The 13,659-nt window shown below is 38.7% G+C and overlaps 1 protein-coding gene across 1 annotated transcript in view; it reads left to right on the top strand.

Moving 5' to 3' along the window:
* Positions 1-13,659, top strand: part of LOC126094964 (uncharacterized) — a 153,024-nt gene that overhangs the window by 15,625 nt on the left and 123,740 nt on the right. Inside the window, exon 4 of the mRNA XM_049909622.1 lies at positions 2,143-2,303. Coding sequence (XP_049765579.1) covers positions 2,143-2,303 — 161 coding nt within the window. The remainder of the gene's footprint in view (positions 1-2,142; positions 2,304-13,659) is intronic.

The following is a 13,659-nucleotide window of genomic DNA, read 5'->3' as shown; positions in this document are numbered from 1 at the left end:
CACTTTTTCTGTATAGCTGTATTTTAACGAGCATATAATTTTAGCTACTGTAGCTATCCATTAAGCCTTCTGAAGAACACTTAAAAAAAAGTCAAAACCTAGGTTAAGGGGTTTGAATAAACCATTCGTTTCTGCAACTGAATGGCTGTATTTCACTTTATCCTTGCAAAGTTCTAAATAGTTACTGTGTAGAGAAGAAAGAATAATAGTAAATAATAGTAGTTACGAACTATGTATAAGTTGTCACAGAAAGTAAAATTTACTCCATACCTCGAGCCAGAGTATATGAAAGTGTCAGCAAAGTAGTCATAACTAATAATGAGATGAAGCTTAAACTCAGACTCCGTGGCATCAGTACTGAACTTTCTCTTTATTAGCATCTTGTATTTAATATTTGTATGAGGTGTGTTCAAAAAATTCTGGAACTTTGTCTACAAATTTTTTCTTAACTTACTTGTTACTTATTGTGCATTGTCTCCCTCAAAACACTCTTCTCCACAATTGATACACCACTCCCACTGGTGTTTTCACTTCTGGAAGCAGTCTTGGTATGCCTCTTGCTGGATCGTACGAAGCACCGTCTGTGAATTTTCTTTGATCTCATCTTTTGTCGCAAATCTTCATCCTTTCAACAGGGTTTTCAACTTGGGAAATAAAAAAAAGAGCCCACAGAGGCCAGGTCTGGAGGGTACGGAGGATGAGACAGCAGTCTTTTGTGCAATAGTTACACATCAACAGGAATGAATGTTTGGATGCGTTATTGTGATACAAGAGCCATGAATTGTCTTGTGACATTCAGGCCATTTCCTTCTCATATTTTCTCACAGGCGTTGCAACACATCCTGACAGTGCCATGGATTAACAGTTTCTCCCTGTGGCATGAATTCATGATGAACTAATCCTTCAAAGTTAAAGAAAGGTATCAGCATGGGTTGAACATTTTATCTCACCTGATGAGCTTTTTTTGGTCTTGGAAAATCTTCCCCAGCCCATTGTGAAGACTGAACCTTGGTCTCAACATCATAACCACAGATCCACATCTCATCACCAGTTATGACTCTTATGGAACATCTCATTCTCATTTGCGTGATCCAAAAGCTCTTCATGGATTGCACAGTGAAGGTCTTTCTGGTCTTGACTGATGAGCCATGGGATGAACTTGACGGCAACACAATGGATTCCAAGACAGTGTGTCAGGATTTTATGACGTGATCCAACTGAAATGCCATATCCTTCTGCAATCTCTCGTACAGTCACTCTTTGATTGGCGTGCACTATTTCGTTGATGTTCCTGACATGAACATTGTCAGTAGATGTCGAAGGGCACACTGAACGAGGGTCTTCTTTAACTTCCATCCAGCCATTTTTAAACCATGTGAACCATTTGTAACACTGAGTATGGCTTAAGCACTCACCACTGTAGGCTTCATGCATTATTTGGTGAGTCTCTGTAAAGGTTTTCTTGAGTTTCACACAAAAATGAATGCAGAGGTGTTGCCCCTCTAACTCTGCCATCCTGAAGTTCGCAAACTGTGTGACACAATGTTCTACTCAATGCAACACTACACAATAACTAATAGACTACAAGAATGAAACTTCTGGCAGTTACACATTAAGCACAGCCTTGTGCAGGGATGCCAACCACATTTTGCTCTAACACACCATTGGTGCAAAATTATGAATATTCTGGAATTTTTTGTACAGACCTCATATACATCTAGTTTCTTAATTGATGATTTATGTGTATCAAGACCTAAAGCTCATACATTTATAAGTATCAAATGAACAAAAATGAATTTAAAATGGTGATACAATGCTGTGTACAATTTTCTGGTTTGTGCTGATGTTGGGTCTCCTTGGTAATGCAAAGCATTCAAAATATATTGCCGTAGTGTCTCATGAACAAAACATCTCGTGAACATAAAACCATTTTAGTTAATTTTCATAGATGTTCCATAGGGAAGCTTAATGTTTGATTCATAGCATCTGATAATAAGTATCTGGTTTTGGAGGACAGTTATTATCACAGAAAAATATTGTGCCCAAATGTTTAGTTATCAGCTGTTTTCCTCTTAATGGTGACTTTAGGATTTGAATTATAATACATAGCCACAAGTGAAATTTACTTTTTGCTTTCTGCAGGACAATGAAGAAGACAATACAAAGGAGAGACTGCGCCATCACCCAAGAAAGGCCACAGATGTTGGTGATCAGCTAACAGTGCCTTTTACTAGTCCTGTCATCCAAAAGGATGACACAACAACAGCAGCAGCAACGTCCCAATTCAAAGAATTCCTTAAAATGTAAGTATACTGAATAAATAAGAACTGATCTGAAGCAAAACATTTTTGAACATTTACAGGAAATTAAACCATTTAAAGTTATGAGCAGTTCAGTTAATAACAACTAGTACCTTGTCTGCCTTCATCAAGTACTGACTTGCATTACGTGGAAAGCCACCTGAAAAATAGAGAAGTTGCACTGACCTATGACACAGAATAACTACAGGCAAATTATGAAAATTGATTATGCCAGCTCAACACTATTCCAGATGTGCTCCCTAGGTATGAGGTTTCCTGAAATCAAAGTCAGCCTGCCTCTAGACTGTTAACAAAACCACATTATAATACTGAATGTTTAGGTCTCCCTTTATGAAGTTATCAAATAGGTGTCATTGATCGGCTCTTAGCCTCTCCTCTCACTTAGCAGTCAGGGGCAATGCCAGAAATATGAACAGTGTGTTCTGTAAACACATGCTATTATGCTGCCACTTGCTTGTATTGGTGAATAACATATTTTATCAAGTCAGGTAATTTCACTGCAAGATCCGATTATGCTGAACCTCTGTTCCTAAATCTGTACTAATCTCTGTAAACTGTGAATGCAGTCAACAACACTTTCATGTGGAATGTTCATTCTTGTATGCCATGGTAAGGAGACAGTTTTGAATAGTGAGGCTAAACATATATTGCTGTCTGGCACGACTATTGTGATAATGAATCAAGCTAACCAATAACAACACCTGCAGTTCGCTTGTTGACCACAATCATCATGAGACGCTGATGGCAAAACCTTGCTGATGTAGCCATCCTTCTCTGTCTCTTGCCATCTTGTGTTTGGTTGTAGTTGCTACAGTTCATTTTGCTGATAGAACTTTGTAATACAGATGTTTTTGGCCTGTCTCTTGATTTTTTCCTTCCAATTTGTTTCCTATGAAGCTTTTATATCAAATTGGTGTACAGTTAATTTAATTTTTTTTTAGTATCGTATTATTTCCATAGTTTCTGACTTAAAAAAATACAAGGGTCTCTTGAAATGGATTAGTCTTTCATCGGGACTCAACATTATCTCTGTGATAAAATGGGTTGAAACCTTGTGAGGCAACCATCCTGGGTGCACCTCTCACTCATACAGAAGGTGCAGGTTGAAATGATTTTATAGTCATGTGCCATATTCGACAGCTCCATTCACTTCCACTATGTGATCAAAAGTATCTGGACACCTGGCTGAAAATGACTTACAAGTCCATTGGTAATGCTGGAAAAAGGTTCTTTGGGGAATGGCCATTTTCTATAGGATTCAGGTCAGGACTCTGTGAAGGCCAGTCCATTACAGGGATTTTATTGTCATGTAACCACTCCGCCACAGGCTGTGCATTATGAACAGCTGCTCGATCATGTTGAAAGACACAAACGCCATCTCTGAATTGCTCTTCAACAGTGGGAAGCAAGAAGGTGCTTAAAACATCAATGTAGGCCTGTGCTGTGATACTGCCATACAAAACAACAAGGGGTGCAAGCTCCCTCCATGAAAAACATGATGACACCATAATACCACTGCCTCCATGTTTTACTGTTGGCACTGCACACGCTGGCACATGACGTTCACTGGGCATTCGCCATAGCCACACCTCGCCGCCGGATTGCCACATTGTGTACAGTGATTCATCAATCCACACAACACTTTTGCACTATTCAGTTGTCAGTGTTTATGCTCCTTACACCAAGCGAGGCATCGTTTGGCATTTACCGGGATGATGTGTGGCTTATGAGCAGTTGCTCAACCATGAAATCCAATTTTTCTCACCTACCGCCTGTCATAGTACTTGCACTGGATCCTGATGCAGTTTGGAATTCCTGTGTGATGGTCTGGATAGATGTCTGCCTATCACACATTACAGCCCTCTTCAACTGTTGGCGGTCTCTATCAGTCAACAGACGAGGTCGACCTGTACGCTTTTGTGCTGTATGTGTCCCTTCACATTTCCACTTCACTATCACTTTGGAAATAGTGAACCTAGAGATGTTTAGGAGTGTGGAAATCTCGTGTACCGATGTATGACACAAGTGACACCCAATACCTGACCATGTTCGAAGTCTGTGAGTTCCGTGGAGCACCCCATTCTGCTCTCTCGTGATGTCTAATGACTACTGAGGTCGCTAATATGAAGTACCTGGCTATAGGTGGCAGCACAATACACCTAACATGAGAAATGTATTTTTTTGGGGGGTCCAGATACTTTTGATCACATAGAGTATGTGACAAGAACCACTTTATTTTTAAGCTTGGAAGTTGTTAAACTCAAATGATATTGGTATTTCCATGTATTTTAAAGCTGACAACATTCTACATTACTTTACTACATTTAAATTACTGCAATATGCAGTATATATGAGGACCCGCTGAGTTTTGGAAGTTTTTGTCATTGAACTGGTGTCGGCACTACTGCTCATAATGTTCAGCTGGTATCCAAATATGCAAGCTTTCAGTCTGTGTACTGCTATTTCATAGTGTACTTAATTCATTACACAGTCTTCTGTGTGGAATTGTTTACAAAGTTTCATATGTGTCTCTCTGCCTGAGGAGAAACTCCAAACATTTAGCTCTAGGCACGAGATGAATTGTTGTTCAAGTTTAGAAGAATATGTGGCCAATCACTTGACAGATATGCATCTTCAAGAACTATTCAGGATGGATGGACCCTCCATTGTATACAGTCTCTGTAAAGAAACTTTCAAAGAACAGTGACTACTGCAAATAGGTGCTAAACAAAAGCAAAGTTCCAATTTTGGAGTATCTGAATGTACAGAGGGGTCCGAAAACATGTATCCACTGTTTAAAAGTCCATAACTTGCAAACTAATTGATGGAGTTGTCTCATTTTTGGTGAAAGTGTAACTTAAAGTCCAACTTAAAGGTATCACTGTAGGTGTTCGAAATTGTCACCATTAAAATCCACACACAAACAATGCTTCTGAACTGCAGCACGAACTACTGACTGCAAGAACTGCAGCACGAACTACTGACTGCAACATGTTCAGTTGAATATTTGCACATGAATGTACGATGGATTCTCGAAGTTCATCCTATGTGCATGGCTTTTGTTGATAAACAATGTCCTTTAGTGTTCCCCACAGGTAAAAGTCCAGAAGAGTTAGGTCTGGGGAACGTGGTGGATACTCCACAGCACCTCTATGGCTTATCCATCTTCCTGGTAGATTTTTGTTGAGATACGCCCTAACACGATTTTGGTAGTGGGCTGGGGCACCATCTTGTTGAAAGTAAACTCTTCTGTCTCCATACAAGTCTCGGATGGCAGGTAAAATGGATGTCTGAAGCTTCTGAAGGTACACCTCACCTGTAACTGTGCCATCAAAGAAGAATGGCCCAATCAAGTGCCGGTAAGACAACCCACACCACACGTTTACTCCTGGCAAATTCACGGCTATGTCTACATGGCTGTTCAGATTTTAGGTGGCCCAGTAGATGCAATTGTACCATAGAGTTGTACCATAGAGTTTGAACTGTGGCTCGTCAGAGCACACACTCATCTCTGCAAACTCTTCATCATTCCGCACCATGTTAGTAAACCACTCGCAGTACTCTGTTCTAAGATCTGGGTCGTCCTCTTCATTGCGTGTAGTAATCGTGGGATGTAGCACTTCCACTTTGCTGTCTTCAAAATTCGCCGAACACTTGAGTGACTCACTCCAGTTTCACGGGCACACTGTCTCACAGGCTTCTGTGGTGAGCGAGTGAATTGTTGTAACACACGACGGGAGTTAGCTCGACTTGTTACTGTTACAGGTCATCCAGATTGTTGTTTGTGTACCTCTTTAACACAGCCTTTGGCTTCAAATTTGTCTCGAGTCTGATGAATCGTTAAACGTGTTGGTGGCTCTGTTTGATACTCATTTCGCCATTGCCATTCAACCTCATTAATGTTTTCATATTTAAAATACCACTTCAAAACTGACTTCCTTTCATCGAATGTAAGCCTTGCACCAGCCATGTTTACTCGAGTAACTAGGTGCAACTAAGAACAAAACACTGACTCTCTGGCGATTGTCATCTGACAAAACAAAACAAAGCAATACAATGCTTGTATGGTGATTGCCAGAACTATTACACTACCAAAGATGAGACAACTCCGTCAATTAGTTTGCCAGTTATGGACTTTTAAACAGTGGATACATTTTTTGGACACCTCTGTATATCAGAAGAAGAGATGCACACTGATTAGCCAGAACATTACAACCACTGACCTACTATTGATATAAACCCATCCAGGTGATAGCAGTGTCACATGGTGAGGAATGACTGCTAGTCAGACACATGCACACTGCATGTAGCATCAGTGAGCACGCTGTCCATATGCTGAAATGGAAAGGCATGTTATCTATCTGATTCTGACTGAAACCAGATAGTGATGGCCCAGAGGCCTGGCACGAACATTTCAGGAACTGCATGACTTGGGTATTCAAGGAGTGCTGTGGTGAGTGTCTTCAACATGTGGTGAAACCACATCCAGATATCATGGGGTTGGGAGCCACCTCTCATTACAGATGTTGGACATCATAGGCTGGGCAGACTAGTAAAGCAGGACAGGTGACAAACTATGGCAAAACTAACATCAGACTTTAATGCTGGGCAGAGTACAAGTGTGTCTGAACACACAGAGCACCAAGCACTCCTAACAATGGGCCTCCACAGCCGACGACCCTTGCACGTGCCAATGTTAGCACCATGACATCAGCAATCGTGACTGGAATGGGCACATGATCATTAGCACTGGACATTGGTGCAGTGGCAGAGTGTTGCATGGCCTGATGAATCCTGATACCTTTTTCATCATGCCAATGGGAGGGCACAAATCTGTCATCTTCCAGGAAACAGCTACTTGACACCTGTACTGCAGGATGGAGACAAGGTGGCAGCCACTCCATTATGCTCTGGGGAACATTCACATGGGGGTCCTAGGATGCAGTGGAGGTCATGCAAGGCACAATGGTGGCCAAGGAGTATTGTACACTGGCTGCAGACCACATGCACCCCTTCATGATGATCATGTTTCCTGATGACAGTGGCATGTTTCAACAAACTAATGCATCATACTACAAGGCTGGAGTATGATGAAGTGGTTCAAAGAACACAGTGGTGAGTTCCAGTTAATTTCCTGGCCTCCCAGCTCACCAGATCTGAATCTGATCGAACACATCAGGGATGTGATTGAATGTGGTGTCAGAGCTCATTAGGTAACTTGTGAGTGCAGATGTAGTGCCAGCTCCCTCCTGTGACCAACTGAAGCATCACTGCTTCCATGCCATGATGCATCGCCACTGTTATCCATGCTAAAGTTGGACGTACCAGCTATTAGATATGTGGTCACAATATTCTGGCAGATCAGTGTACATAAAACGGAGGTGGTGTACGCGTTGTAGTACACAAGAAACTCAAATCCACCGAGATAAAAACGGAAGCTGCATTCGTGATTGTTCAGATAAGACTAAGTATCAAAGATGGGTGAAAACTTATAAATGGGTTCTTCTATTAACTACTGCACTCACCCCTAGACATAACAGAAAACATTAAAGAAAACAGAAAACATTAGAGAAAACATCAGCTGGATACATGGTGATCAAACAGTTGTACACATCAGCCCCAAGAAATGAAATAAACTGTGTACAGATGTCTTGTATCACAACATTGTTCACTGTAGTTTCAAAGAAACTAGAGCTCACTGTTTGATGACAAGTCACGGCACACCACAATCCAAATTTCTGACAGTGCAAGGTGTTTACACATAAGGCATGTGGATTTTTGATTGACCAAATTGTTGTGTTTTGAGTATTCATGCATCCACTAAGGTGAAACCATGCCTCATCAGTGAAGAAAACAGGGTCCACTTCTGTGATTCTTTGAACATCAACAAATAAAGAAAACCATGTAAAATATGCTAGACACTTTTCTTTGCATGTTCCCTTCTATTCCTGCATATTATGAACATGATAAGCATGAAATTTTAACTTCTGCATTGCTTTCTGAGCACTACCATATGAAATCTGAGATTGAACAGACAGCCTCTTCAAACATTTTGAAGGCACTGTAGCGGTTCCACCTGCTTTTATTTATTTGTTTGTTGTCCTCGATGTCGACATACTGCATTGCTACACTGGCAGAAAAATGGGGTTTGTGGATTTGGACACTGACTACTTTAAAAATGATGTAGTCGACAGATGCATAATTTACATTTTTCAGTACTTTAATTTCACTGTTCACAACCCCCGAATAATACACAGTTACATGGCCAGTGTACTATTGTTTAACTTTCGATAAGCTTCATTATTAGTTTGCAGGCAAAACCCCTCATACTGCTACAATAGTTTCCTATTGAACATCTACGAGCAGTAAAAACCTAACCACAAAGGTCACAGTTCTTGAAGAATACACAAGTACATATGGAGCAGACGTTGTCACTGTTTTTACACACGGCCTAATTGTTTAACACTTGTTCCACAATTAATTTGAAGCATTGTTATTGTTCTAACCAACACAGGTTTCTCACCTGAAACTTGGCCATGGACTGACTGACTCGTGACCAAAAATTGGGCCCGTATATACCATCACAATAAACAGTACTGAAACTAAACATTGTTCAAAATTAAAATTACAGAAATTTCAATTAAAACTAAACTCACTAAATTAACTGAATACATAGAAAAAATTGGTTCTTTTTAGCAGTTTCTTTTACTACGAGGGTTATGCGAAATTATTTGTTTAAATCGTGAAATTAACAAATATAGTTATGTAAACAATACTTTTCACAAAACTGTTAATTACTTTGGAATTAATTAAGAGCTGGCTTTGCTAACATGTTTTCAAATAGAGCCAAATAAATACTTTAAGATTACTAATATTTCATCTTCCAAATGTTTACAATTATTACAGAATTTACACTTGTTTATACGTCAACAACAGAATTTAAGTTATGGAACAATCACTGATTTCACCCTATAACAAACGATACTAACTAGGAATATTCAAAATAAATTATAAAATCAATTACATACATAAAACTAAGCATAAAATCAAATCTGGTGTTAGTTACGTTAAAAATGAGGGCCAATATTTCTCTTTTTTGGAACTGCAGATTATATTCACATATTTTAATGATAATCAGTTAAACATGCAAAAATGAATTTAAAGCAGGCAGATTGCAAAACATGAGGGTAATTAAAAATATCCCAGCTTGCTTAATCACAGCACATGTTGCATCATCTTCCTCACCTCAGCAGTTTCAGCATTTGTCAAAATGGCAGATCTTGTGGTTCTCTGCATGTTTACACTGGGGAACTGATCTCATATTACTGAATTTTTCAGTATTGCAGAATCTGGCTGTTTCCCACAAAATGTATGTACAATACAAGCATATGAGCAATGGGCAAAATACCATTACACAATGAAAAGTCATTGCTTTTGGGGAAAACAACGTGTTTACTGAGCAATGAACTGCACCATACCACAGACTTCATGTGAATTCTCCCCTTTAAATTGGTGTCTTTGCTTGTTGTCAATAATACCTATAGTGATATCTTATAGTGGCTGATCAAATGAATAAAATGCTACTCCTATGTACAGACACATTTCTTTTCATGTGAGCAATGTACTGACATCATCATTGGAGGTGATTTTTATTACCCAACAATCGCGTAGGATACTTAAGAGTTTTGTAAATGAGAGTGACAAGATATCCTGATAAACAATACTAAATGCCTTCCCTGAAAAGTCTGTAGAATACATAGTTAAGAAGCCCACACATGGTGGAAATAGATTTAATAGCAACACATAGACCTGACTTTTTGAGGATGCCCACACTGAAACTGGTGTCAGTTACCACAAAATAATTGTGGCAACACTGACTATTAAAGTACAAAGGGCAACTAAAACATGTAGAAAGATTTACACACTCAGTAAAACAGATAATGAGGCTGTAGTGTCATCTCAAGGAGGCACTTGATGGAGAAATGCTACATTGAAAATGTTTAGCTCTCAAAAGGAAAATCTTTGAAGCCTTCAATAACTGCCATAGCAAAGTCTTTACCATTTCAAAAGCTTTCAGTGGTTGCAGAGTTAGTGTCCTAACACTTATTGATGACACATGAAATAAAAACCAGGAGAGCATGATGCATAAATACTGAAATTTGAATTCAAATGTTGCTTTGTTTAAAGAACAATCCAGGAGTACTGCCACTATTTAATTCTCACAACACTTGAAGGATGAGTATACAGATATTCATGTGACTGTTGCTGGGAAACAAGTGAAACTGCTGGTACAGAACACTGCTCAATGGAATTGTTATCAGATTCAACCCAGAATTACCACATGATCTAGTGCCTATTTGAACCCTAATATGCTGCAGATAATTGAACAAAACCTGAGCTCAATTCATGCCCATAAAAGAAGAGTAGCAGAAGTAATCAACAAAAAAACTGTTCAGAATCTATTACATCTATCTCTTCCAAAATCCCAGACCATTTTCTGAGGTCAAAGTTAATGATTTATCTTGATCAGAATAACCTGCTTCATGTGAACCAGCATCAGTTTTTGGAAATGTCAGTCAAGCAAAACCCAAATTACACTGGCATTTTGAAAGACAGGCACCAAGGCAATCAGATGGATGCACTGTTTCTTGGCTTCCAAGAAACGTTTGACTCACTGCCATACATACACTTATTCATGAAAGCAAGATCGTATGCAGGTTATTAATGGAAATCTGTCATTGGATTGAGGATTCCATGTAGGCAGGATGCAGTGTGTTACCTGAGATGGAGTGTCATTGACAGATGCAGAATTAACTACAGATATGTCCTAGGGAAATGTGTTGGGATCCTTATTGTTCATGGTGTATATTACTGATCTACTATAAGATTTTTGTGATGATGCTGTTATCTATAATAAAGTTGCATCTGAAAGAGGCTGTTCCAGTGACGCAACAGAATCTAATAAAATTTCAAAGTTGTACAAAGAATGGCAACACACTTTAACAAGGTCAGAAATGTAATCTGTACACCTCACAATTAAAAGAGTATCCCATGACAAAAACATCATCAGAAATTCTAAACTAAAATCAGTGAACTCAAAACAAATACCTGACTATTAGAGTTTGTAGGGATATGAAATGGAATGGTCAAATAAGGGAAAGGCAACAGTAGACTGATGTGTGGCACACAAAATACATATCAGAAAACAGCATTCACACCAACTTTTTAAGTACTAGCTCTTTTTCAAGCAATAACACACACATTCACACCCACAAAACCACACAGACCCACAAATGCACACTCCTGTTACTGCTGAGGAATCTGGACTAGCAGAGGCTTGAAGATAGATGCCACCTTTCTCTTGAAATTACTTGAATAAATACAACAATCACTCTCAACTTTATTTATACCAGCAATCAATCTCAGCTTTATTTATAACAGTATTACAAAGTTTCAGAGCGATGAATTTACAACAGCTTCTTATGTTTTGCTCCTGTAGTAGTATCTGTGAAAACAAGGTAAACTAACTGCAACATGCATCAAGGACGTAGCCAGGAATCTGCCAGGGGGTGGGGGGCAATTTGTTACATAGGACCTTAAAATGGCACAGTCTTCCATTTATTCTGAAAATTTCCATAAAGAACAATAAACCTCTTTATTTAAAAATGATCTCGAAGTGGAACTATAATCTTGTTACTTAGGAGTGCTGCATTTTGGAAAACCACAGAGAAGCAGTCATGATCCAATCTCCCTTCACCCTCCAAGGTCATTTTACACAAATCTTTTTTCAGCCTGCATTTGAGATTGTGATGATGTTCACCTTCTTTATTTCTTCATTCGTTGTCCTCGGTGTTGAAGAGCAGGCTGAAGAAATAGGGGGTGGAAGTGCAGTACTGTCTACTGTAAATGACGTAGCCGAAAGGTGCACATTTGTGTTCCACTTTCACTTTTCACAACACCTCATATAGAAATTTAACATGGCCAGTGCACTACTGTTTAACTTTAGATAAGCCTCATTAATAGTTTTCACATGAACATCTACATACAGCTACAATAGTTTACTGTTGAATACCTATGAGCAGTAAAAACCTAACCACAAAGTTCACAGTTCTTGAAGAATAGAAATGTATGTATGGAGCAGACACTGTCATTGTTTTTACACATGGCCTAATTGTGTAACACTTACGTCACAGTTACATTGATGCATTGTTGTTATTCTAACCAACACAGGTTTCTTGTCTGAAACTCAGCTGTGGACTGCCTGTCTCGACACCAAAAAACCTCACAATAATAGGTACTGAAACTACACATTGTTCAAAGTTTAATTTACAGAAATTACAATTAAAACTTAATTCATTTGATTAACTGTATACATTGAAAAATTGGTTCTTTTTAACAGTTTCTTCTGCTACAACAGTTAGGCCTAATTATTTGTTTAAATGATGAAATTAACAAATATCATTGCACAAAAAATACTTTTAACAAAATCGTTAGTTACTTTGGAATAAAATCAATTACATATATAAAACTAAGCACAAAATTAGACCTGGTGTTATAATGTTTAAAACTTTCTCATTTATTAAAATCAGATTATATTCACATATGTTAATGGTAATTAGTTGAATTAAAAAACGAATTTGAGGAAGCAGATGGAAAAACAAGAGGGGAAGTAAAATATCACAGCTTGCTTTGTCACAAGCTGAAGAAATGATCAGAAATACATGAGTGCTAATTTTTAGGGGCACCTCCATTATTACTGACAGGGCTTTTGGAATAAAGAAATCTCTGTTCAACACAGAAGCTAAAAAAATTTTTGGTGGTGAAAATGTAGAGATCTAGAATTATTCAGCTTTACTCTTCCTCATTTAAGGATGCATCTGTCACATTTTGCAGTGTAAGAAAGATCACTGTCTGCATTAAAGAATGTCCTGCAGACAAAAGCATGAGGCTAAATGAAAAGAATTTGGATTATTATTTATTTAGCATATGGTTTGTAGTGCCGGGAGTCTCTAAAGAGATGCTCGGCTTGTCTCTGATACAGCTCTTTTCAGGGGCTGCATCTTTAAGGGAATTGGAATCTGCCATGAAAGAAAGCTATTCGGAAGGAATTGGCTGTGGCCTATGTAGGGGACCTACTCCATCATTTGCCTAAATTGAATATGGGAAACCACAGGAAACCATTTTCAATGTTGCTAGTGGATGGATTCAGACCACCTCATCTCCTCAAGGGATTGCTAGCTCAGCAACTCAACATGCAGAGCTACCACAAATTCGTGGAGAATTTGGAGAAACTGGTTTTTGTAAATGTTTTAAAATAAAATAAAATGCATTACAATAA

Source organism: Schistocerca cancellata, chromosome 1 (assembly GCF_023864275.1).
Source record: "Schistocerca cancellata isolate TAMUIC-IGC-003103 chromosome 1, iqSchCanc2.1, whole genome shotgun sequence".
NCBI classification, from domain to species: domain Eukaryota; kingdom Metazoa; phylum Arthropoda; class Insecta; order Orthoptera; family Acrididae; genus Schistocerca; species Schistocerca cancellata.
Note: the sequence above shows the minus strand (reverse complement) of the source record. Positions and strands in the feature narration are given on the sequence as shown.